At 43.2% G+C, this 24,684-nt stretch overlaps 1 protein-coding gene across 1 annotated transcript in view; it reads left to right on the plus strand.

Moving 5' to 3' along the window:
• The window catches only part of CNEP1R1 (CTD nuclear envelope phosphatase 1 regulatory subunit 1), a 442,763-nt gene extending 424,831 nt beyond the window's left edge, over positions 1-17,932 (plus strand). Inside the window, exon 6 of the mRNA XM_044081977.1 lies at positions 17,373-17,932. Coding sequence (XP_043937912.1) covers positions 17,373-17,414 — 42 coding nt within the window. The 3' untranslated portion in view covers positions 17,415-17,932. The remainder of the gene's footprint in view (positions 1-17,372) is intronic.
• The last annotated feature ends 6,752 nt before the right edge of the window (positions 17,933-24,684 follow it).

The raw sequence follows: 24,684 nt of genomic DNA on the forward strand, positions 1-24,684 counted from the left end.
ATGACCATGGTGTTAGTAAGTTTAAGTAAAATGGGAGGTAAGGAGACTTTAATCCTTGAAAATACACAATGTATTTGTTTTTAATACGGATATGAATCAGTGTGTAAATGTGTGTGTATGTATGCATGTATGTATGTGTGTGTGTGTGTATATATATATATATATATATATATATATATATGTATGTATATACATACATATACACACACACGTATATATATATGTGTGTGTGTGTGTGTATGTATATGTGTGTATATATATATATATATATATATATATATATATATATATAATAAAATCATGAACCGTACTATAAACTATAAAGAACAAAATAACAAAGTAATACTTTTTGTAAATAAAACTATAACTTTGTACCAAAAAAGCGTAAAGACTGGAAGCAAAAAATCACCGAGGCAGGACTGTTGTTTAGTGCTTTCATTCCTTTATTGTTTCTAGGAACTTCATCAGAACTGAAAAAATAGTGAAATCGCAGTTTAAATACTATGCACACAGTAAATATTTTTTTACATAAACATGATGTCATTCTATATTCAATAGTAACCCTATGGAAATACAAGCGGTAGTTTTTTAACCTATGAGACTCATTCTTTGCTCGTTGTGGACCAGTAGTGTCCCGTGTATTAATAACCAATACAAAGTTTGCTATGCAATATCAACCAATGATAGTTAAAACCAATCACTATACTATTTAGTATCAGTGTACCAATTACTAGTGTGGAACAGTGGTATAATACCCAATCAGATTGTTCATTTTGCTGACCAGCGCAGTGCGCATTTTACATTAAGAGTTTCATTTAGACCTGGAGGAGTTTCTGAGTCCAGAAGTAATTGCCAGCGAAGTTCTTTTAATTCTAGCAATGTTTCGCAGTCTCCAAAAAACTGCCCTATTTGTTCTAAAACTATGAACTTAAAACCTGAAAAGTTCGGGCAAGTCAAACTGTGCTTGCCGAGCACATTGCTGTAATCTGTTCGCCTGATAGCTGATAAATGTTCTTTGACTCTATCAGATAATTTTCTGATAGTTTTGCCCACGTAAAATGCTGGGCACGAGCTGCATGCTGCAGCATATACTAGAAACATGGAGTGACAGTCAAAGTGGCCCTTGAACCTGACTGATAATCCACAATGTTGAAACGTAAAGTTAGTGCCTGTCCACATGTGTGGGCATATTGCACACTGGTTACAAGTGAACATGCCTTTGGGTTCAATGTTCTGAGAGGGTTGAAAATAAAAATAAGGTTTGTCCTTTTCAAAGGACATTTTGAGTGTCGTAGTCCATTTGTATGAGAACGCTGGTTGATGCCCTAATATTGTTCTGAGATCTGCGTTTGCTTTTATGATGTTCCAGTTTTTTTGTAGGACGTCTCTAATGGACTGCATATCCCTGCTGATAGGCAGAGGATAACTGCAGTTTCTGTCTGTGGAATCACTTGTGTTGCCATTGTTTTTGGGACTAAATCCATGTTTTAAAATCGGTTTGTGTCTGTTGTGTCTTTGTGCTGCAACCTCAGTGGAGACTTCATATATTAGATGCTCAGGGTAATGTTTCTTTTCAAACATGAGGGATAAAAACTTACATTCCTTCACAAAAGTGTTGTCTTCAGATAGAATTCTGTAAAGCCTCATGAACTGCCCTCTTAACACATTCCGCTTCATAAAAAATGGATGCTGACTGCGGAAGTCAAGAAAATTATTTCTGTATGTATCTTTATGATACACATTGGAGCTGAAAGCATGTCCAGCATATCAACCCAGACACTGTGGCGGCACCGACTGCAGGTGTGAGAGGTGGGGGCAGAGGCAGGAGGGGGATTGGAGAGGGAGGAACACGAACAGATTCAACTTTGGAAAATGGACCATGAAGACGAGGAGCACGATGAGGACAGCTTATTAAATACAAGAGAACACTTTCTTTCTAATGCAGTGTTTAACCTAACAGGCAAAAATCTGTCTGAAGCACACTTACAACTGTTAAATAGAGGGTTCACGTCCATTCCCTCACAGAGAGCAAGAATTACTGATACATTATTAGATTTAAGACTATATCTAAGGAAACTAAACCTGAAAGTATTTGTTATGTAGTCCAATCTCGCCTACATTCTTACCCGTGGGTTCGGAGCCGAATGTCGCCTCCGACTCTGCCAACTTTTCTAGCTCAAAGTCTTTCTATTGGCTGGGCTAATATGGTATCCCATGCTGCACTGCTCTCTATCCCCAGATCTCGTTTGCCACTCGTGTAGCTCAGACGTGGTCTCGCTCTTGGCTGTGGCTAAGTACCCCTTTTCTTCATTGTTAGAGAAGTTGTTGCAAACAAAAAGCTATTTTAATAGCTATTGTGTGTTCGGGTCTTGTATTGTGGAAAAGTTGTGTGTTTGATCATTTTCTGTGGTATCTCACTAGCTGTTTCCAACGGGCTAGGCCCGTTTCAGTTAGAGGACCTAGACTGTCCCCTTGCTTTTCTTGTGTTATAAACTTACCGGGTCTAAAACCATGTAAATTAGAGGTTTGTAGTCCTCCCCCCCCCCCCCCATGTGTTGTGTCTAAGAATCGTTTAAATTAGAGATCTTGAGGTAGTTTGTTAGTGGTAGTTTTTTCCCGCCTTGTGAGTGTTTGACCGTTGGTCCTTTATTCAGTGACTTGTTGTCTTTGGTGCTTTGGTTGTTGGTTAGCTGTGTCCAAAGATACTAAGGAGCACAAGCCCTCGGGCTTCAAGAAATGCTCTAGGTGCAGTTATAAAATGTCCATTACCGATGGACATTCTGTCTGTGTGTATTGTCTGGGAGCAATCCATCTCCAGGAGTCGTGCAGTTTCTGTCATGCTTTTAGTCCGAGAGTTCTTCAGGAAAGGAAGAATAAGTTGATTTTGAAGGGACTTCTCAAACCCTCCTTTGAGGAGGGTCTGGAAACTGCTTCCAGCTCTAAGGCAAAATCTTCTAAATAAAAGAGGTCTCCAGCTCCATCAGTCTCCTTGGAGCCACCGGAGAAAATAGCAAAGTCTGCTTCGACATCCTCTGCGCCATTGTCCTCGGGGCCGCAGGAAGTGTCAGTTGTTATGGAACCTGCGTCGGCTCCAATCAGCTTGGAACCTATTCAGAGCCGATTGCGTAGCTTTAGACCAGTATCCCCTCCTCGCAGGTCTCGATCTCCTTCTGTATCCTCTAAATCCTCTAGGACCTTATCAGATGTGGACGTCGATAGAGTGGTGCAGAGACTCCTTCAGTCACCGGTTTTGGCAAAGTTGTTCTCGGCTCTGACTCAGTCGGCTCCGGAGCCCATCCTTCAACCTGCTTCGATACTTCCTCCTCAGAGCGCACCTCAGCTTTCGCAGTCGGAGTGCTTTGCTCTGTGTGATGTCCCTAGGTCGGTTCTGACAGCCCCTCCTGGCTTATCGGTGCCGACATCAGCTCTGACCCCGTCTGCGCCGTCCAAGGGATTCAGGACTCGGGGTTCTTCGGTCGGACCCGAGGGAGAGGCTTCGGGACACCCTCGGTACCTAGTCTCCCTCTCGGTGCTTCGGCAAGTTTGACTCCTTTAGGGGCTTCGGAGGCTGGTCATTCCTCGGACTCAGGGGGACCAGCCTTCGAGGCCATGCGGAGTGCTCTGGTCAGGTCGTCAGCGGCATCATGCGGATCAGTCAGTCTGTCCCCTACTACACCAGTGCAGGTCTCTGACCGCCATCTATCTCTAGACAGCGGAGCCCCAAGGCCTCCGGGTACTCCTGGAGTGGTCCCCACTTTTCTGAGGGCCCCTCAGAGCCTTTGCCTGAGGAGTCACCCAGAAAGAAGATGTGCAAGAGGAAGCACAGAGATTCCCAGGATGAGTCTCTCACATCAGACACCGACCTCAAGGAATCGGAGGGGTCCCCCAATTCATCCTCTGAGGATGTTTCTTTCTCTGACATCCTAGAGATTTTGAAACAGAGATGTCTGGCCATCCAAAGCCCCCTCCGAGGAGGAGTCGGGTCTTCCGGAAGGCCTTTGGTGCTCAGCCCTCCGCCTCCTGGGTATCTCCACCCTTCGAGCTTCTAGGTTTGGTTTGTCGAAGGGTGTGGGAAACCCCTGACTCTGTGGAACCAGTCCCCAGGAGACCCAATAAATTTTTCTCTGCTTTTCCTGATAAGGAATTTCTGTCCAAGGGAGTCCCTGTGGATGCCATGGTGGTGGCAGCTGCCGCTCAGAAGGAATTAGCCGAGACTTCTTCCACCGTCCATCCCCCTAACAAGGAGTCTAGGACCATGGACCGGTATGGGAAGCGTACCATTTCTTCAGTGACCTTTACCTTATGGTCACTGAATTATTTATCTCGCTTTACATGGCTCCAGAGAGATCTCCTCAAGGAGCTTGGAGATACTCTCACGGGCAACGTTTCTGAGGTGGTGGCCCAGATGGTTAACACTCATATGTGTACCCTCAATTCCATTGTAAACTCCTCCATGAGGCTGATTTCATATGCAGCCGAAGGAGCGAGTAGGGCAGCAAGTTCAGGAGTTGCACTTAGGCGACAGGCCTGGATGCACCTTTGTCATTTCACGGAGGCCTTCAAGTCTTCATTCACCGACGCCCCTTTCGATGGTTCCTCTTTGATCGGACCCAACGTGAAATACACCCTCACCAGGTGGGAGCAGGAGGGAAAAACTCTGTCTGCCGTAGGAGTCCGTTTTTCCCCTTACCTCTAGGCCTTATCCCAAGGCCCAGAGGGGTGGCAAAATGTGGTTCAAGAAATCACAGAGGTTTTTTCACGGTGCACAAGGTGAGCCCCCCTCCAGAGGGAGGGGAGGGGGTGGTTATTCAGGGAGATGCCACCCCAGGGGCAGAGGAGGCCCCTGCAACTCGGGAGACCGCGATTCCTTTCGTGGTTCTCCCTACCGCCGCTCCTGATGGGAGGCCCAACTGCATTTCCGGAGCCAGTCGGAGGTCTAATCTCGTTGTACCTGGAGGCCTGGCAAGACATCACCCAGGACCAGTGGGTTCTACGAATAATTTCCAGAGGATATGTCATCCCCTTCTCGTCAGATCCCCCTTCAATCAAGAAAATCCCGGATGTTCCACCCAGTCAAAGGGATTACGCAGCTTCAGAAGTTTCAAAGCTGCTACAAAAAGGAGCCACCCAACATGTCCCCTCGGACCAGATCAGATTAGGGATTTACTCCAGATTCATTTTGGTGCCGAAAAGGACAGGGGACCTGAGACCCATATTGGATCTCAGCCAATTGAACACCTACGTGCAAAAGTCCAAGTTCCGAATGGTCACATTGCAGTCTATTCTCCCATTGTTGGGAAAAGAAGTGTGGATGTGCTCCATCGACCTCAAGGATGCTTATTACTGATAAAGATGGACAGGGCATCCAGAAGTCACCTACACTTCCGGCTGAGAGCCAGTCATTTTCAGTTTTGAGCCCTGCCCTTTGGTCTCACCACAGCCCCCAGGGTGTTTACCAAATGCATGGCAGTGGTGACGGCTCACTTGAAACGTCAGGGATTCCAAGTGTTTCCATATCTGGACGACTGGCTCCTTACTGCTACCATCAGGCATCTACTAATTCAGACCAGGGACGCTACTATCAACCTATGTCATCAGTTGGGCATCACATTGAACTGGGAAAAATCTGCCTTGTTGCCCTCACAGTGCATCACTTTTATAGGCACAGAACTAGACACCGTCCTCATGTGGGCGTTTCTACCACAGGAAAGAATCAGAATCCTACAACAGCAAGTTCACGCCTTGCTCCCTTTGAGAAGAGCGAAGGCAAGATGGGTCCTCCAACTATTGGGGACAATCGCTGCAACGATTATGTTAGTCCCTCTGGCAAGGCTACATATGAGACTCCTTCAGTGGCTTCTCTTTGCCCAGTGGTCTCTTCAACGTCTTCCACTTTCTCATCCTAGTCTACTCACAGACAGGTGCAAACAGGACCTCAGTTGGTGGCTTCACGCCGACAACCTGAATGCAGGAAAGCCCTTCGTTCCTGCGCCCACGATTGCCACAGTGACCATGGATGCCTCCCAGATGGGGTGGGGGGGCATTATCTAGGCAGGACAGTCCAAAGCACGTGGCAAGAGCACGAGATGCATCTGCATATCAATGCCCTGGAGATGAGAGCTGTGCTATTAGCGTTGCAAGCACTTCAGAGTTTTCTTCCTCTCGGGACTATTGCAATCCACTCAGACAATATGTCAGTGGTGTGGTATCTGAACAAGCAGGGAGGAACCAAGTCTTGTCCCCTTTGCAGAGAGGCCATGCGAGTGTGGCAGTGGGCAGTGTCTTCCCAACATTTTCTGGTGGCAACGCACATTCTGGGGAAGTCCAATGTGATCGCAGACAGGCTAAGCAGAGCTATTCTGATGCCTTACAAGTGGTCCCTGAACTGTCAAGTTGCGGAACAGATCTTCCGCAGGTGGGGTCAGCCTTGCTGCAACCTTTTTGCCAGCCCCCTCAATGCCAAATGCAGCAGCTACTTCACGTTGATAACCCCTCAAGGGGAGTCACCCAGGGACGCTTAGTCCACGATTGGCCCTCCAGTCTACTATATGCCTTCCCTCCGGTCCTCTTGCTGTCAAAGGTAATTCAGAAAGCACAATCCCTGGGAATTAGAATGATTCTGATTGCCCCACACTGGCCTCGTCAAATTTGTTTTCCCTTTCTCCATCCCTATCTCATGGATGCTCCTTGGATTCTGGACCCACAACCAGACTTACTGACGCATGTCAGGGCAGCTCCATCCCTCTCTTCGGACCCTCCGGTTGACAGCCTGGCTACTCCACTTCTGTCATTAGTTAGGCTTCATCATTTCTCACCGGAGGTGGTTCATATTTTATCCTCCTCTCATAAGCCCTCAACCAGGAAGATTTATTACAGTAAATGGAAGAGGTTTTCAATCTGAGCACATACCAAAGAGATTGACCCTTACACAGCTCCAATTTCGTCTGTATTGGAGTTCTTGTCTATGCTGTTTAACCAGGGTTCAGTGGCCGCAACCATTAAAGTGCAATTGGCGGCGATTTCTGTCTTTCATGTCACACACGAGCCTAGCCTGATGGCACATAGACTCTGTAAGGCTTTTCTGAAGGGCACTCTGGTACTTCGTCCTCCGGTATCGGAACCTGTCATGCCTTGGGATTTAAACTTTGATCTACAGGCTCTTACTTCACCCCCCCTTTGAGCCTGCAGCCACTTGTGATTTAAAATTCTTAGCTTGGAAGACTGTCTTTTTAGTAGCCATCACGTCAGCCAGATGCTCTTCGGAGCTTCAAGCTTTATCAATCAAATCCCCTTATTTGATTTTTCATAAAGACCGGGTTTCTCTCAGACCGAACCCCTCCTTTCTTCCCAAAGTGGCGTCAATCAATAATCTTAATCAACTTATTGAGTTGCCAGTGTTTTTTCCCCAGTTCTCAAACAAGTCAGAATTCAAATTTCATCAATTGGATGTACACAGACAATTACGTTTTTACCTGCATAGAACAAAAGACCTCAGAAAATCTGATCAGTTGTTAGTTTCCTTTTCGGAAAACAGAATTGGGTCTCCTGTCTCCAAAGTCACGCTGTCCAGGTGGATCTGCAGTTGTATTTCTTTCATTTATTCCTCAGGGGGTAAAGATTTACCGTTCCGGGTGAAGGCTCACTCTACTCTGTCTGTGTCTACATCTACAGCCTATCGGGCCAGATTGTCTATGGATGATATTTGTGCTGCGGCGACTTGGGCTTCTCCTCACACCTTTGTTACTCATTACAAGTTGGATGTGGTATCTAGGGGCAGGTCTTCCTTTGGTTCCACAGTGCTCAGGAGTATTTTCCACTGAGCCTCCCAGGATTTAGGTGCTAGGGACGCTGCCCCATGGGTAAGAATGTAGGCGAGATTGGACTACATAACATCAAGAAGTTATGTACTCACCATAATGTTCGATGTATGTAGTCCCTCTCTCCTCACATTCTTACTTACCCTCCCACCTTCCCCCGTCCTGGAGGATCTGGAGGTTAGGGCTGGTTTCAGAGCTTCCTTCATTGTTGGTTTGTTCTTTCCTTGGGTGGTATTATGCATGGAGAATGAATGCTGGGACTCGCAGCAAACTAGATCTGGGGATAGAGAGCAGTGCTGCATGGGATACCATCTTAGCCCAGCCGATTGAAAGACTTCGAGCTAGAAAAGTTGGCCGAGTCGGAGCCGACATTCGGCTCCGAACCCATGGGTAAGAATGTGAGGTGAGATGGACTACATACATCGAACGTTATGGTGAGTACATAACTTCTTGTTTTCTGACAACAAAAGTTCTTCAGAAAGTACAGCAAGTACCAACCTCAGTGCAAGTAATAGGAACAACTGGACAACGCAATTGCAAACTTAAACAAACTAGTCTCTTCAACCCGATCCTAAACACAACTTTAGCCACCTTTCAAAGTGTTTGTGAATATGAACTGAGAGGATTATTAAGTCGGCCAAGTAACAATAAATGGTACAATCTCTCAGCAAACGAACAGCAAGCCCTCACAGAATTATGCTGTGACAACATCCTAAGACTTATGAAAGCCGACAAAGGAACAGGGTTAGTTCTTATGGAGAATGAAAAATGTCTCCAAGATAGAAGATACGATGTTCATCGTGATACCCTGCTGCAGTCATCACACTTGGGTTATCCTGCAGTCAGGCGGTCACGCAGTCGGCCTGAGTTCCAAAGTCTTGGTCCGGCATCGGTTGCTGTCGCTTCTTTCCTGACGTCAGAGCGCCAGGGGTATATAAGAGCCATCCGATGCCATTTTCTCCAGTCTTTCTTGCCGCGTGGTGCCCGAAGCAGAAGCAATTCGCCAGTGCCGGTCGGCCGACACCTGAGATTTTCGATTCGAATTTCAGTCCGAAGTCTGAAGTCTTCAATAAAGCTAAGTACCCCGTTGGGGAATCTTTTCTTGCCTCAGTCCGATGTCAGAAAAAGTTAACAATTGCATTTCTTGTGGGAAGCAAATACCTCATAAGGACTTCCATTCCTATTGTATTCCTTGCCTAGGCCCAGACCACAACGTCACAGGTTGTCGGTTTTGTGCTAGGTTTAATAAACAAACTATCAAATGCCATTTTGACTTCACACGACATTTCTTTGGTAGGAAATTTAATTATATCATGCCGTTGGAGCAGCCGACGACCGGCATGCATAAAAAACGCAAGGATAAGGACAGGCAGCCTAGGAACAAGCCAGACTCCGAGGCCTCTGCTGGGCCTGTCGCCGGTTCTCCGGTTTTCAGTGAGGCGCCTACGCAGCCCCTGACGACCACAGAACTGGAACCCCAGACAGCTGCGGATTCTCAAGCGGAGTCTACTAGGCCGACGCAGCCATCTTGATTAGGCCCTTCCGACACCGGAGCAGAAGTAGACCCCGGTGCAGTGGAAACACCTTCAGTTGCAAAAGGTGTCTTCAGACCGACTACACTCACCATTAAATCTTATGCTAAGCTTAAAACTCCTTTAAAACCAAAGAAGACTGTACATCAGTCTACAGTTCAAGGCCTCATGCCTAAGAAACAGCTGCTTAAGATGGCTGAAGATTTGATTACCCTAATCAGGGGTTCCCATCCCCCTCCTGATAAAAGACCAAGACAAGAGGAGGATTATGCTTCCTCTGACCAGGTTTCAATTTCCTCAGATTCTTCTGAGGAACAGGATTACACTTTTCCACCTTATGAAGACTCTGATGCTGAAGACTCTATTCCCTCAGCATCTCCCCCTGAAGATTACTCCTTTGGGGAAACTTTACATACCATGAGGGAACATTTCCACTGGGAAGGCCAGGACTACTGTGATTCTAAGAAAAAGCCCCGAGAGTTCCTTTTACTACCCTAGCACAGACCTCTTGCTATCCCTCCAGTTTTGGATATTGTGGATGATGTTTGGAGTCTAGTCTAAATCCAGACTCTCTTCCTCCTGCTCCAGCCAAACCAGACAGATACTACAGAGTACCAGACTCACACAAATTCCTTTATAAAAGCCCTGTGGCTGACCCAGAAACAATTTCCCAGGGTCCTAAGGGAGCTAAAGCTTCTATGGCTAAAAATCCTGTGCCCTCTGAAAGGGATTCCAGAGCCCTAAGTAGATGGGGAAAGAAAATATACACCTCAGCAACTCTGGCTATGAGAGCATTAAATTGTCAGCTTCACATGCTGAAATATCAGCAATTCCTAATGTCTCAATTAAAACAAAAAATGAGCACACATACTGAACAGTCTGAATTCAAGGAAATGCAGGATCTGTTGCATGCAGCTGAACTGGTGGGCAAACATACTTTACAATGTGGATTTGATTCATTGGAAGCTTCCTGTAGAGCAGCTGTTACTGGCTCTGTCATACGTAGACATGCTTGGTTAAAAGAACAAACCCTTCCTGATCATGTTAAAGCAAAATTATTGGATGCACCTTTACAGCAGGATGTATTATTTGGTGTCAAAGCAGAAGAGGTTTTAAAGAAAGTGGAGGATAAGGCAAAGTCTATGCAGACGGTCAAGGATTTTTTGCAGGTACAACCCCCTCATTTCAGCAGAAATTGGCCAACGAAAAACTGGTCCTTTCCAGCTTCTGACAGATCACAGAGAGGCAAATACAGACACCCAAGGGGCAGAGGTCAGTCACAAGGCCCTTACAAACCTCGCCAATGGGGTACTGCTACCAGAAAGGAGGAGAAGACAGGCCCCAGGCTAGCAGAAGACAAACACAATGACTCAGTCCTCAAACTACCAAGCAAATCTCTCCTGGCAGCTCCCTTGGGAGGAAAATTAGAATTTTTTGCAGACAACTGGCACATCATCACAAAAGACAAATGGGTTCTAGACTTTGTCTCTCAAGGATACAGATTCCACTTTCATACCTTACCAAGGATAAAAGGAATGCCAAACCTGCCACCAAATCAATGGGCAGAGGCACAAAAACAAATTACAGCTCTCATGGACATGAGAGCCATTCAACAGGTACCTACACAGGAGCAAGGACAAGAATTTTACTCAAGACTCTTTCTAGTCCCAAGAAAGGACAAAGCATGGAGACCTATTCTGGATCTTTCAATTCTGAACACCTGTCTGCAAGTACCAAAATTCAAGATGCTAACACTACAGCAGCTTCTTCCCATGCTGGGCAAGAATGCTTGGCTAGTAACGTTGGACCGCAAGGAGGCATACCTGCATGTCCCTATCAGACAAAATTGCAGAAGATACCTCCGCTTCATTGCAGGTTCAATGCATTATCAATTCTCTGCACTGCCCTTTGGCTTACCTACTGCGCCCAGGGTCTTCACAAAATGCTTGGCACCAGTAATTGCATATTGCAGATATTGCAGTAATTGCATAATTGCATATTGCAGACAAAGAGGAATTCAAATATATCCATACCTGGACGACTGCCTTATTCAAGCAGAAGGCAAGGACATACTTTTAAAGCATCTGGCATTTGTCAAACACCTTCTAAGTTGCCTAGGGTGCACAGTAAACGAAAAGAAATCAAAACTAGTGCTCTCACAAAACATAATATTCCTGGGTGCCAGCTTGAATACAATGGCCCAGATGGCTTATCTCACGCCAGACAAGAAACTACAGCTGACTTAATATTTAAAAATAATGGCAACAAAGACCCAACTCCCTGCAAGAAAAATTCTGCAGGCCTTGGGATTCATGGCATCTTGCATACTACTAATACCATTTGCAAAACTGCATATGAGGAAATTACAATGGTACCTGAAAAGCATATGGACTCAGCACAGCCACAGCTTGGAAACAATGATACCACTCATTCCCTGCCTTCAACAGGAGTTTCTATGGTGGGCACAGGCATGTCACCTCAACAAGGGTCAGCCTTTCACCTTACCCACAGCCAGGCAAACTATGACAACAGATGCATCGGACTATGCCTGGGGAGCACACATGGCAGGACAGTGCATTCAGGGCAAATGGACTACAGATCAGAGGCATCTGCATATCAATCAAAAAGAAATGCTAGCAGTACAGAATTCCCTAACAGCTTTCAAGAACCTCTCACACCCAGGACAACTAATAATAAAGACGGACAATATCACAGTAATGTGGTACATAAACAAGCAAGGGGGCACACATTCCTACCCTCTATGCAGGCAAGCAATGACCTTGTGGAACACTGTACTGTCTTACCAGGTTCAATTACAAGCACAATTCCTGCCAAGAAAGAAGAACACATTGGCAGATGACCTAAGTAGAAACATCATGGATCCACACGAGTGGAAACTAGATCCACAAGTATTTGCAATAACAGCTCAAAAATGGGGACGCCCAGACATAGATCTGTTTGCAAGCCCCCAAAACTACCAACTTCAAAAATTTTGCACAAGGACATTCCATCCACAAGCCTAGGAAGTGGACGCCCTCTCGTTCAGTTGGAAAACATTAACAGTGTATGCCTTTCCTCCACTGCCACTTCTAGCAAAGGTACTGCTGAAAGTCAGATTAGAGAGGCCACAAATGACACTCATTGCACCAGACTGGCCACGGCAGCATTGGTATCCAATTTTAAGGAACATGGCCCATGGCCCACCATGGATTTTACCACAAATTCCTCACCTGCTCACCCAGTGAGACAATCAAGATTCTACACAGCCAGCTCAAGACTTTAAACCTGGCTGCATGGCAAACCTATTCAGACAAATGGAAAAGATTTTGCGCCTGGAACCAGGCTAAAGGCCAAAATCCTCTTGATCCAAACATTCCTCGGATTCTACAGTATGTAACTGAGATGTTGCACAAAGGTCTTTCCTTTTCATCTATTAAGATCCACACCTCAGCAATTTCAGCTCACTACAACACGGATCCTCCTTTATTCTCACATCCACTCCTAAGACAGTACCTCAGAGGGGCTAAGAACATAAGACTGCCAAGGAGAGCACCAACACCTACTTGGGATCTCAACTTTGTTCTGGAAAAGCTTACACTGCCGCCCTTTGAACCAGCTTTTTCAGTTGATTTAAAATTTCTTTCATGGAAAACTGCCCTGCTACTTGCAATAACCTCAGCTAGAAGAGTCTCAGAGCTACAGGCACTAATGGCAGTGGAGCCTTTCCTCATTTTTCATCAAGACAGAGTCTTTCTACGAACTAACCCTTCCTTTATGCCAAAGGTGGTATCCAGTGTGGCCCTAAACCAAACCATTCATTTGCCCACCTTTTTCCCAAATCCCCAGAACAAAGGAGAAGGACTCCTGCACTCTTTGGACATTCACAGGCAATTACGTTACTACTTGGATAAAACTAAGGCTTTCAGAAATTCTGACCAGCTCTTTGTAGCCTATGCTACAGGATCACAAGGAAAAGCCATCTCAAAACAGACCATTTCAAAATGGATAGGGCATTGCATACATTTCTGCTACACACATCATGGGAAACCGGTACCTGCTAACATTAGGTCCCACTCCACCAGGGCTACAGCTACATCAGCAGCCTTTCTCAGGGGAGTGCCAACCAAGGATATTCTGGAAGCTGCAACTTGGAGTTCAGTGCACACCTTCACCAAACACTATCACTTACCTCTATATTCTAAGACTAGAGCTGGTTTTGCCACTACAGTTTTGCAGGGCCTACTAGCTCCTTCTAACCCTGTTTAACTCAACCTCCCATCCTTAGCTTTGGGATTCAACCCAAGTGTGATGACTGCAGCAGGGTAACATGATGAAATTAGTACAGTTTGGTACCTGCCATAAATGTAGATGTTCGAGTGTTCACCCTGCTGCAGTCCAGGTTACCCTCCCTCCATCCCCTCTGAGCTAGCTGAACTTATTTATACCACTCTATCCTATTCAACCTCTGTGGTGTATTTGCTTGTGCCTAAAGGTATTGTTTTATTTTTATCTAGCTATATATATACATGTTGCCTACCTATTGGGGGCACCTGACATCTGGGGCAAGAAAAACTGAAGAAAATGGTGTTGGATGCCTCTTATATGCCCCTGGCGCTCTGACATCAAGGAAGAAGCGACAGCAACCGACGCCGGACCAAGACTTTGGAACTCAGGCCAGCTTCGGGACCGCCTGACGGCAGGATAACCTAAGTGTGACTGCAACAGGGTGAACACTCGAACATCTACATTTATGGTAGGTAGAAAACTGTACTTTAGTGGATAATACCTTTTACAAGAAAGTTAACTTAAATGAAGTTATGAATCATTTTGCAAAGGTGGATAAGTTATTGAAAACATTAGAAAGATAACAACATCTAACCCTAGAAGAATGCACCTTTCTGTCCGTAACCAACCCATGCTTAGGGAAAATGTTTGGCATTCCCAAAATACATAAGAATGCAACAAATCTGCCCTTCAGACTTATTTCTAATAAGCGTACGAAAACTGAAAACATTTCAGAATGTCTGGACAGTGTGTTTAATCCACTTGTACAAGCTACAAAATTCTACATCAAAGATTCGTGGGACTTCTTAAATGAGCTACATAGGTGCACACTTGACTTTTCCAAGTGCATTCTTGTAACGTTAGACATAGTAGCTCTGTATACAAACATCCCTCATCTAGAGGGTTTACAAGCTATAGAACTGTTCCTCAGCAAACGTGCAGGTCTCCCAGCCGACAGAGTAGAAATGTTGATTTCACTTACTACCATTGTATTAACTAATAATTTTTTTCAATTTAACGGACAAATTTACCAGCAAGTAAAAGGTGTTGCCATGGGGTCCAAAGTGGCCCCAGCTTTTGCATACATAGTACTAAGCACATGGGAAGCTGAAACTCTAATAAATCTGACTCAATTCTGTAAAGTACACCTTTACAGACGCTATATAGACATTTTTTTTCTATAGGAAGGACCCAAATCCGAACTGGATACCTTCTTACAGGATTTAACGAACAACTTACCCTACTTAGACTTTGTGACCTCAGGCTGCGGAACCAAGATCAACTTCCTAGACATGGAGATATCCATAGTAAACCCTGGATATGCTCTCAGCTCCAATGTGTATCGTAAAGATACATACAGAAATAATTTTCTTGACTTCCGCAGTCAGCATCTGTTTTTTATGAAGCGGAATGTGTTGAGGGCAGTTCATAAAGCTTTCCAGAATTGTATCTGAAGACGACACTTTCGTGAAGGAATGTAAATTTTTATCCCTCATGTTTGAAAAGAAACATTACCCTGAGCATCTAATATATGAAGTCTTCACTGAGGTTGCAGCACAAAGACACAACAGACACAAACCGATTTTAAAACATGGATTTATTCCCAAAAACAATGGCAACACAAGTGATTCCGCAGACAGAAACTGTAGCTATCCTCTGCCTATCAGCAGGGATATGCAGTCCATTAGAGACATCCTACAAAAAAACTGGAACATCATAAAAGCAAACACAGATCTCAGAACAATATTAGGGCATCAACCAGCGTTCTCATACAAACGGACTACGACACTCAAAATGTCCTTTGAAAAGGACAAACCTTATTTTTACTTTCAACCCTCTCAGAACATTGAACCCAAAGGCATGTTCACTTGTAACCAGTGTGTAATATGCCCACACATGTGGACAGGCACTAACTTTACGTTTCAACATTGTGGATTATCAGTCAGGTTCAACGGCCACTTTGGCTGTCACTCCATGTTTCTAGTATATGCTGCAGCATGCAGCTCGTGCCAGCATTTTACGTGGGCAAAACTATCAGAAAATTATCTATCTGATAAATGTTCTTTGACTCTATCAGGCGAACAGATAACAGCAATGCGCTCGGCAAGCACAGTTCGACTTGCCCGAACTTTTCAGGTTTTAAGTTCATAGTTTTAGAACAAATAGGGCAGTTTTTTTGGAGACTGCAAAACATTGCTATAATTAAAACAACTGTGTTGGCATTTACTTTTGGACTCAGAAACTCCTCCAGGTCTAAATGAAACTCTTACTGGAATCTGTGTGTAATACTGTGTTACAGCTTCTGTTTGTGTGTATATTTATAGGAATTGTAAATGGGCGGTATGTTTTTATTATATGGTATGACTTTATGAAAAGAGGTACATGAACTAAACATTTTTGTGTTTTTCTCTGACTGCTTTTTTGAGCATTTCACTCTGTGTATTAAGGGTGGTTGCTGTAGTAGGGGAAATGCCCCCCAAAGTAGCAGTGATCCTGGAGTTGTTTATAACAAGTAGGGGATGCAGGAGTGCAGTGCATAGATTCCATGAAGGCAGCTTATTGGTTGCACATTTTTGTTTACAGTGTGGTTGATTTTCATTGTTTTTCTGCAGATTTGGTGTTCACAGAGCTTGCCATTGGTTCATTGGTGTATACCTGCTAATATTTTAATTGCAAACAGTTGCTTTCTAAATAATGTTTTCAATACTAATTCAAGGTGCACTTTTTACTTATGGCAACATTTACATGCTATGTCAATCTCTGTCATTTATTTAGATCTTCTTGTCCATGGAATTCATACTGATATTCAAGTCCCATCATTCAGAATGGCAGAACTTTGAGAAGTGTGTAAAATAGTGAGGTAGTGCTTCTTACTTGGAGGTGTAGTAGATCGGATGCAGGAGTAATAAGTAATGGGGTATAGAAGACTAAGTCCCCTGTGTAGATGATGGTGTGGGACTTCACCCTTCAGAAAAACAAAGTATTATCAGAAAGTTATTTCATGCCTTCATTGAGTCTCAATTCCCACATCCAGAAATTCAAGATCTGAATATCTATACAGTTCCACTGGCCATTTATAACTCCAGGCCCAGTGCCAGTGAAACCTTAGATTGTTTTGTCTGACTGAAATGATGCTGTCTTTTGTTGGTCATCTTTTTTTTTTTTTTTTTTTTTGTGTGTGTTCTGCAGATAAGATTTCAAAGTTGTGGTTTCAAGTGAGAACATTTCATGGCTGTGGGTGCTGCACTGAATGTCTAGTCTCTGCAGCCTTTCTTCAGGATTTGTTTTAGAAATGCCACTCTGCTTTGTTTCATATTCTTCTTTCACTTTGCATTGGTGAGCTGCTTCTGATCTGCCTCTTTCCACATGCATAAATTAAATATTTAGTGAGAAAGAGAGAGAAAGTAAAATTGTTTTAATCATAGTTATCAGCCTGTTAACTTCAAGAACCAAGAACTCGAAGCCAAAAAAACAAGGCCCTAAATTAAGGATACTGATACTACTTGTAATATTGATTAAAATGATATGATTTACATTAATGTGTTTTCCAAAGAATACATAATGATTAACACTGTTTGTTTGCAATAGTTATCACTGTTTTGCACAAGACCAGAACATTTAGGAAGGTTAAAGCCAACATTTGAGTCAAAATCAGGGATGTTTAAGCAATATAGTTGTAATCTAAATAGAAAAGTCATGTTATTTTTATTTCCACTTATTTTTTTCACTTACTTTACAGACTGGTAAGCTAATCTTGAAGCCGAGGCCACATGTCCAGTAGTGCTACATGACTTGAATACATTTGCAGGAAGCTGATATTTTGTCTCGTCTCGGAGTTGACCAGTTTGTTGGAACAGCTGTTTCTTCATTAATTATGGTGAAAGACACTTTCTGCAACCTTTACAAGACTGTGAGTGTGCTTCAGTGAATATGTGTAGCCATTGTGAGAAAGGAACATGCTCTCTTTAAGCCATTATGGCTTCACTGATCACATTCCAAAAAGACTGCAGGCATGGTTTGGTGCTGTCAGTGTTAGTGTTACTGTGTCACTTTACTATTTCTTTTTATGCTAAAAAGAAGTTGTATATAAATTGTTTCCTGGCAGTCTGAAACTGTTTAGGAAAGTTGTTGGGTTTTATGATAATTTTTGTATGCACTGTAAATATGTACATATGAAAAATGAATGCCAATTCAAAGCATTGCATGCTGAAACTGTGCTCCCTCTTTGTTCTTTTGAACAGTATTCAAAGGCGTGTCTACCATGTGTGTATTGCATTGTATTAAAATTTTTTAACAACTCGTCTGAGTATGCTGCAGTTAATATGTTCATAAAGAAAAGTCATGTAGTATATTTGAGTATTTCAAATCAACCTGTTTCCTTTCTGTGATATACTGTAAACCTTGAAATACCATGTCGTTACTCCCTTTGTATACCATTTAGATATACTTATGCTGGCTTTCCAGAAAGATGACTTGTAAGAATAGGATGATTGTATTTTGTGCTGAGCCACTAATTAAGGCACACTGTTTTCAGACTGAATAAGGTACACTGCAACAAAACGTAAATATATGTCCATTTGCTTTGTGTCTGGAAGAGAAAACTGTAGGATATGTGAGGGTGTGTACTGCCTTTAAGTCTGGTTCTGTAATTTGTCCCACAAAGTTAAGAGACATCATTTAAATGTTCTGATTACAGTTTGCTGTAGTATGACACTATGAAGGCTTGCTAAGGTGTGTAAAATCATAATTTGTTCAGTCCTTTTGGTCCTGTGATTTACCTGTAGATGGCCTTCCCTTTTTTTCTATGCTGTTTTGACTATGATCTGCTGGGGTCTATGGTTAATTGTCGAACAGCACATTCACTGAATGGCTATCAGTCGAATACTGTCTACCTTCTTTAGTCGAATGGCCATATCATTGCAATGATTTTCATGGAACAATGATAGTTGGCCAACATAAAGGAAGCGTTACCAAATACTTACTGATAACGTAGCGATAGGGAAACCTGCGCCCCCTCCCCCCATTAATTATATATACCAACTCCGAGGTTGCACTACAGTAGGGAAAGGGCAGGTTTCCTTATAGCTACGTTGCTGGTAAGTATTTAGTAACGCTTCCGTTATGTTCGCTAACTATCATTGTTCGATGAAAATCATTGCAATGATATGGCCATTCAGTTTAACAGAGGTTTTGACAGTTAGTATCCAATAAACAGCCATTTGATGAAAGTGCTGTTCGATGATTAACTGTAGACCCAATCTGCTGACAGGCATGGCCATACTTAGTAACGGGATGAGCCATATTACCTAATGACGTAGTACAAGCTAGATATGCTAGTCATTATAGCAGATCATGATGTTCCATACCTTAGTGCAAGTATCTTAAAACAGTAAATAACAACCACAGCTAAAAGCTGCAATGTTCTGACAAATAAGTCCTGGTGTCTTGGCAAAGCCTTCAGGGGGAGTAAATCACACAAATACAAAAGAAAAAGAAGGAAAGAGTTATCCAATCAAGGACTTTCAACTTAATTCCTGATTAAGACCACATATTGTTAATGTCCTATACTTCAGAATACAAATCCTCTTTTTATATGCAGTTGTGTACTGTAACTTTCAATGTAATGAGATGTCAGTTGTAATAAAACAAAAGCAGAAAGCAAATTGCTGTTGATAGAATGACAGTTTACAAAAAATGTTCAGCAACATATCAGACAAGCTCTTACACTCTTTCTGTAAGCAATATAAAGCATGTCACCGATGTTATATTTAACTGAGATTCATTTTACAAAAAATTCCAAAAATAATGAATCATTTTAAAAACTGAGAATACAAAATATGCTCTAACACAGTATAAATCCTGCTTTTCAGTCACTTTATTTTTAGAATGTTAAAAAAAAATTCTAGAAGCTGTTGAAATTTGGTGAAATTACAAATACAAGTAACTCTGTGATGTTTCCATCAAGTTGTTTCCAGAATAACCCAGTTAAGACACATATTAAGATTTTGAATGTCCTTTAAAATCACCAGTATTGGTACACAATTTTCTGTTTCTTAAGCACTTCCACAAAGGGAGGAGAAGAAATGAAGTAAGGAGGATAAAAGCAGGTGCCATGTAATAATTAAATGGTAGCAGTAGGCTTTACATAAAGCCCAGAACCGATCCTGCCATTATCCATCATCACGTGTAAAGCAACATCCAGGTAATCTATGTATTCTACAATTACCATACAGGTGAATTTAAACCCATAAGTGATGATGTCAATACTTCCAATAAATTCCATACTGTCTTTGCAAATGAAAAATCAAATCATCAGTGTAACAAATATAGTTGCAAACAAATTATTTATAAAGCTCAGAAACAAAAACAAATTCTTCCTCAAAAGCAGCCATAACTAAATTGGCATAACTGGGGTGAAGGGGGGCTCCCATTGCTCTGCCTACTTTTCAATAATGAATTGTCTGTAAAAGCAACATTATTATTTAAACAAAATTCTGTTAACCATGCTATATAAGCAGTAAATGGACACTCTTGAAGAAACTTAAAAATAGATCTAATTCCATCCAAATGTTTAATAGTCTTATATAAATTATGAACATGGTAACGTGGCCCAAAACATGGCAGGTGTCCATGCAGCATCACATAACTTAAGTAAGTCAAGATAATCCTTAATAAGGGACGATAAACGTACAGTTTTAAGTTGTCCTAGAAGAAGCTATTTGTTTTCTGCTTCTCTTTTATTACAAGTGACATTTTATAGGAGGTCATTGTGTATAACAACAAATGATCTGATGTCATTTTCATTCATTCCTCAACAAATAGGTCTCTGAACTGACCCAACCACTTTTCTGTAGATTCTTGGATCCAACTGTTGAGCTCCTGCCTTTACCCATAATGCCCCTGACCACTGCATTACCTCAGATCTCGTTTGCCGCTCTAATGATTCGGTCGGGATTGCATTCGCTCGAGTTCAGAGAGTTATTTCCTTAAAGTTAGTGAGTGATGACTTTAATGTTTAATTTTCTTCAACTTACATAAAACGTTTTGATAGCCCATCCTCTCTTTACCAACATATTCTAATTTCCTTTTTACCATTTTTTGGTATTTCCTTTACCATCATTGGTATTATCTTTCTTCTTCGTTACCTTTGTTTTCTCTCTTTCATTCTTTCTTTTAAAAAAAAAAATTCTTTTTTTTTTCTTTCTACCCTGGATATTGGCTTCTGGTATAGTTTGTTGTTATGCCTGAAAAGCGTACTGATTTTAAGATGTGAACTTCCTGTGGGCATAAGATTTTCAACTCTTATGCCCAAAGGAAGTGCGTTTATTGTTTCGGCCTATCTCATTTACACACTCCTTGTACTATTTGCTCTGGTTTCAATGCCAAAGCCATCTGTGACAGACACAGCAAGCTAGTCCTCAAGAGCCTTATCCCTGCTTCTTTGATCAGGTTCTCCCAAAGTCTTTCCGAAGCATAAGTGGACAGGATGATAAGAAGATTTCTCAGAACACAGATCCAGATGGGGGTTTTACTGGCTCCATCACCCATCAGATCAGTGAGCCTGAAGCTGTCCTCACATATTTCTCCTTCTCTGATTTGACATACTGCTTTGAGCCCTCGGATCAGAGCCCTCCAAGAGTCGAAGCATCTGAACCAAAGTTATCTTCATCTTCAAGTCCTGCATCTCCCTGACCCATTGGGCGCTGACACCCCTTGAGCAGGACGAATCTTTGCGCTGAAGCATCTGCATCTGGGGGGCTTCAAATCTGAAGCTTTTGGAGCCTTTGCTTCCCCTTGGAGCCTCAGTACTGGAAAGCTCGAATCTGACTCCCCCCTAGAGTGTAGGACTGGAAGGAACCTAGACTTGTCTGATCCGAGTATTTCGGCTCCAGTGAGGTTGGCCTTGGCTTCTCCTAGTCCCTCTGCCTTTCACGTGGTAGAGAGGGCTTTCTCCTAACCAAGTTCTGTTTCGACTGTAACTTCCTCAGATTCTGTCCCTGTTCCCCCTTCAGATCCTGTCTGTGTCTCCTCATCCTACTCTACAGGGACAACCAGCCTGTAAGAGCTTCCAGGCAGTTCCAGTTAGGGAACTCCCCGCCTCTTCCGATACTTCTCCAGAGCACTCCACTAATGAAGACCCCTGGAAGAGCTTGTGCAAAAGGAGGCACATCCCATTTATGTCTTGGGTTACCCCCCCCCCCCGGTGGATGAGCTTAAGAGTTAGTCTCCCATTGGGCATAGACGGAGCCAGATACCTTAGAACCTATTTATTGGCGTCCTGATAAAAGCCTTGGTGCACCAAAAGATACAGTTTTGGAGTAAATAAATCTCCGTAGATGCCATGGTTGTTGCAGTAGCCACCAAGAAGGAGCTTGCTGAATAGAGCTCTTCTGTCCATCCCCCTAATAGGTAATCTAGGGTGTTGGACAGGTATGGGAAGCACGTTTACACCTATGTAACCTTTGCCTAATGATCACTTAACTATTTGACATACTTTACTGGATTACAGAGCGACTTAATTAAGGAACTCTCCAGGTCTACCCCTGTGTCCATGTCATCGGAGTAAGAGAAGTCTTATTCCTCACAACTGACCACCCTACAAATATATATGGAATGCATCCATGAGGCTAATCTCTCATGCAGCTGAAGGTTCCTCACGGTCCGCAGGTTCAAGCATAGCCATCAGGAGACATGCCTGGATGCGATTGTGTGATTTTGAGGAACCCTTTAAAGCATCATTCATCAATGCTCCTTTTGATGGATCTTCTCTGTTTGGGCCTTCTGCTAAAGAGATACTTTCCCCACAGTGAGCAAGATAAAAAGACCTTGTCTGCCATGGGAATCTGTTCTTCTACACCGCAGAGACTTTTTTTCCAGAAATCAACGTGGTGGTAAGATTTGTTTCTGAAAATCTTAAGGACCTTTTCAAGATTCAAGCGGAGATTATTCTCCTAGAGGCAGAGGGGGAAATAATGGAAGGTGCCACCCATATGGCAGAGGGGTGTCCGCAAAACCAAGGGTTCTCAGATTTTCTCTATTGGACCCTTTCAGTGCTCTTGAAGGGTTGCCTGACTGTTATTGGAGGCAGTAGGGGATGCACTTATCTTTGCACCCAGACACCTGAACAGCCATCACAAGAGATACGTGGGCGCAAAAGATCATATCTAGAGGATATTTCATTCCCTTTTTAGAAGTTCCCTCGCTAAAAAGAAAGTCTTCCTGATGTTTCACCCAATCAGTGGGAGTTAGCAGCTCTAGAGATTCAAAAGTCGCTAGACAAAAGGGTCATCCAAGAAATCCCACCAGACCAGACAGGATCTGGAATTTACTCAAAGTTCTTTTTAGTGCCAGAGAGCGGAGACCTATTTTGGCTCTCATTTATCTAAATCAGTTTGTAAAGAACTCCCATGTTCTGAATGGTCATGGTTCAGTCCATTCTGCCTCTTGTACAGAAGGACAACTGGATGTGCTCTTTAGATCTTCAAGACACGTACAATCACATAAAAATGAACAGGCGCTCTCGAAGAATACCTATGCTTCTAGCTGTGAGCCAGTCATTATTGATGTTCATCTTGTTTCACTGTTGCAGTCATTACACTTGTGTTATTCAGAGTGTTTCTTTATCTGGAGGACTGACTTCTCACTGCACCAACTAGGTATGTCTTTGTAAAAGCCAGGGATTATTTACTCCCAATTATTTCAGTTCCTGGGGATCACAAGCGATCTTTCAAAGTCCCATCTTCAACCAGTTCAAGTCCTGAAGTTTATAGGGTCTCGCCTAGATACAGTCAATCATCTTGCTCTTTTATCCCAAAGCAAGATTCTTGCCTTGAGATTGCATGTCAGACAGATTTTTTCACTCCTCTTCTCCAGCAAAAATGGTTCTTCAAGCTTTAGGCTTGATGGCTGCAGCGATAACTTTGATACCTACTACTCATCTTATTTATTTATTTTATTTATTTAACATTTGTTTACTGGGAAAGTCCAACTTGGAACTAAGCCAATTTTCAGCAGAGGCCCGGAGAGAAATGTTCCAGACGCATGTCTTTGTGACGTGGGAGGAAACTGGAGCAAATCCGCACGAATGCAAGGAGGACATGCAGACTCTGCACAAAAGACACTCCAGCTGAGAATCAAACTGGAGAACCTCTTGCTGTGAGGCGATGATGCTACCACTGTACCACTGCATTGTCTTCACATGTAAATCCTCCATTGGCCTCTAGCCGTACAAAGGTCCATTCTTCGACACCCTTTGCAACATCCTATAAAACTGTCTCAAGTCTGCAAAGACTCCCTACTGTGGTGGCTTCAATCTGATGGTTTGTCATTGACATCCCTTTATTCTTCCTCCCCCAAACGCCATATTAACCATGGATGCCTCCCAATTGGGTGGGGGGGGGGGGGTTTGGGACGGACTGTTCAAGGCATGTGGTCCCCAGAAGAGACCAAATTGTATATAAACGTCTTCGAGATGATTGCTCCTCTTAGTGTTGCAGGCCTTTCAGAGATCTCTTCTGTTGGAACAATTGCTATCCAAACAGACAATATGTCAGTGGTATGGTACATCAACAAATAAAGGGGGAACCAGATCTTACACCCTTTGTCGAGAAGCAATGAGAGACTTAGAGTGGGTGATTTCAGACTGCTTTTTTGTAGCAGTGCACATACCAGGGAAATCCAACATTCTAGCCAACAAGCTCAGCAGGACTTTCTTGATGCCTCACGAGTGGTGTCTCAATCATACAGTGGCAAAAATTATCTTCCACAAATGGGGGCAGCCTTGCTGCAACCTATTTGCCTCTCTACTCAACAAATGCAGCAGGTTTTTTGCCCTAATTCCCCCACAGGCGCAGTCACCAAAATATGCTCTAGTCCACACTTGGCACTCCGGTCTGCTATATGCCTATCTTCCCCTACCTCTAATCCTCAAATTTCTTCAGTTGAAGAGCAAGGGAATCCTCATTGCCCTCTTCTGGCCTCGGCAGGTTTGGTTCCCTTTTATATGGTCTCACCCACTATGTTCCCCTTGGACATTGGACCCCATTCAAGAT

This window comes from Protopterus annectens, chromosome 8.part1, assembly GCF_019279795.1.
Source record: "Protopterus annectens isolate FY-2018-M chromosome 8.part1, PAN1.0, whole genome shotgun sequence".
In the NCBI taxonomy this organism is placed as follows: Eukaryota; Metazoa; Chordata; order Ceratodontiformes; family Protopteridae; genus Protopterus; species Protopterus annectens.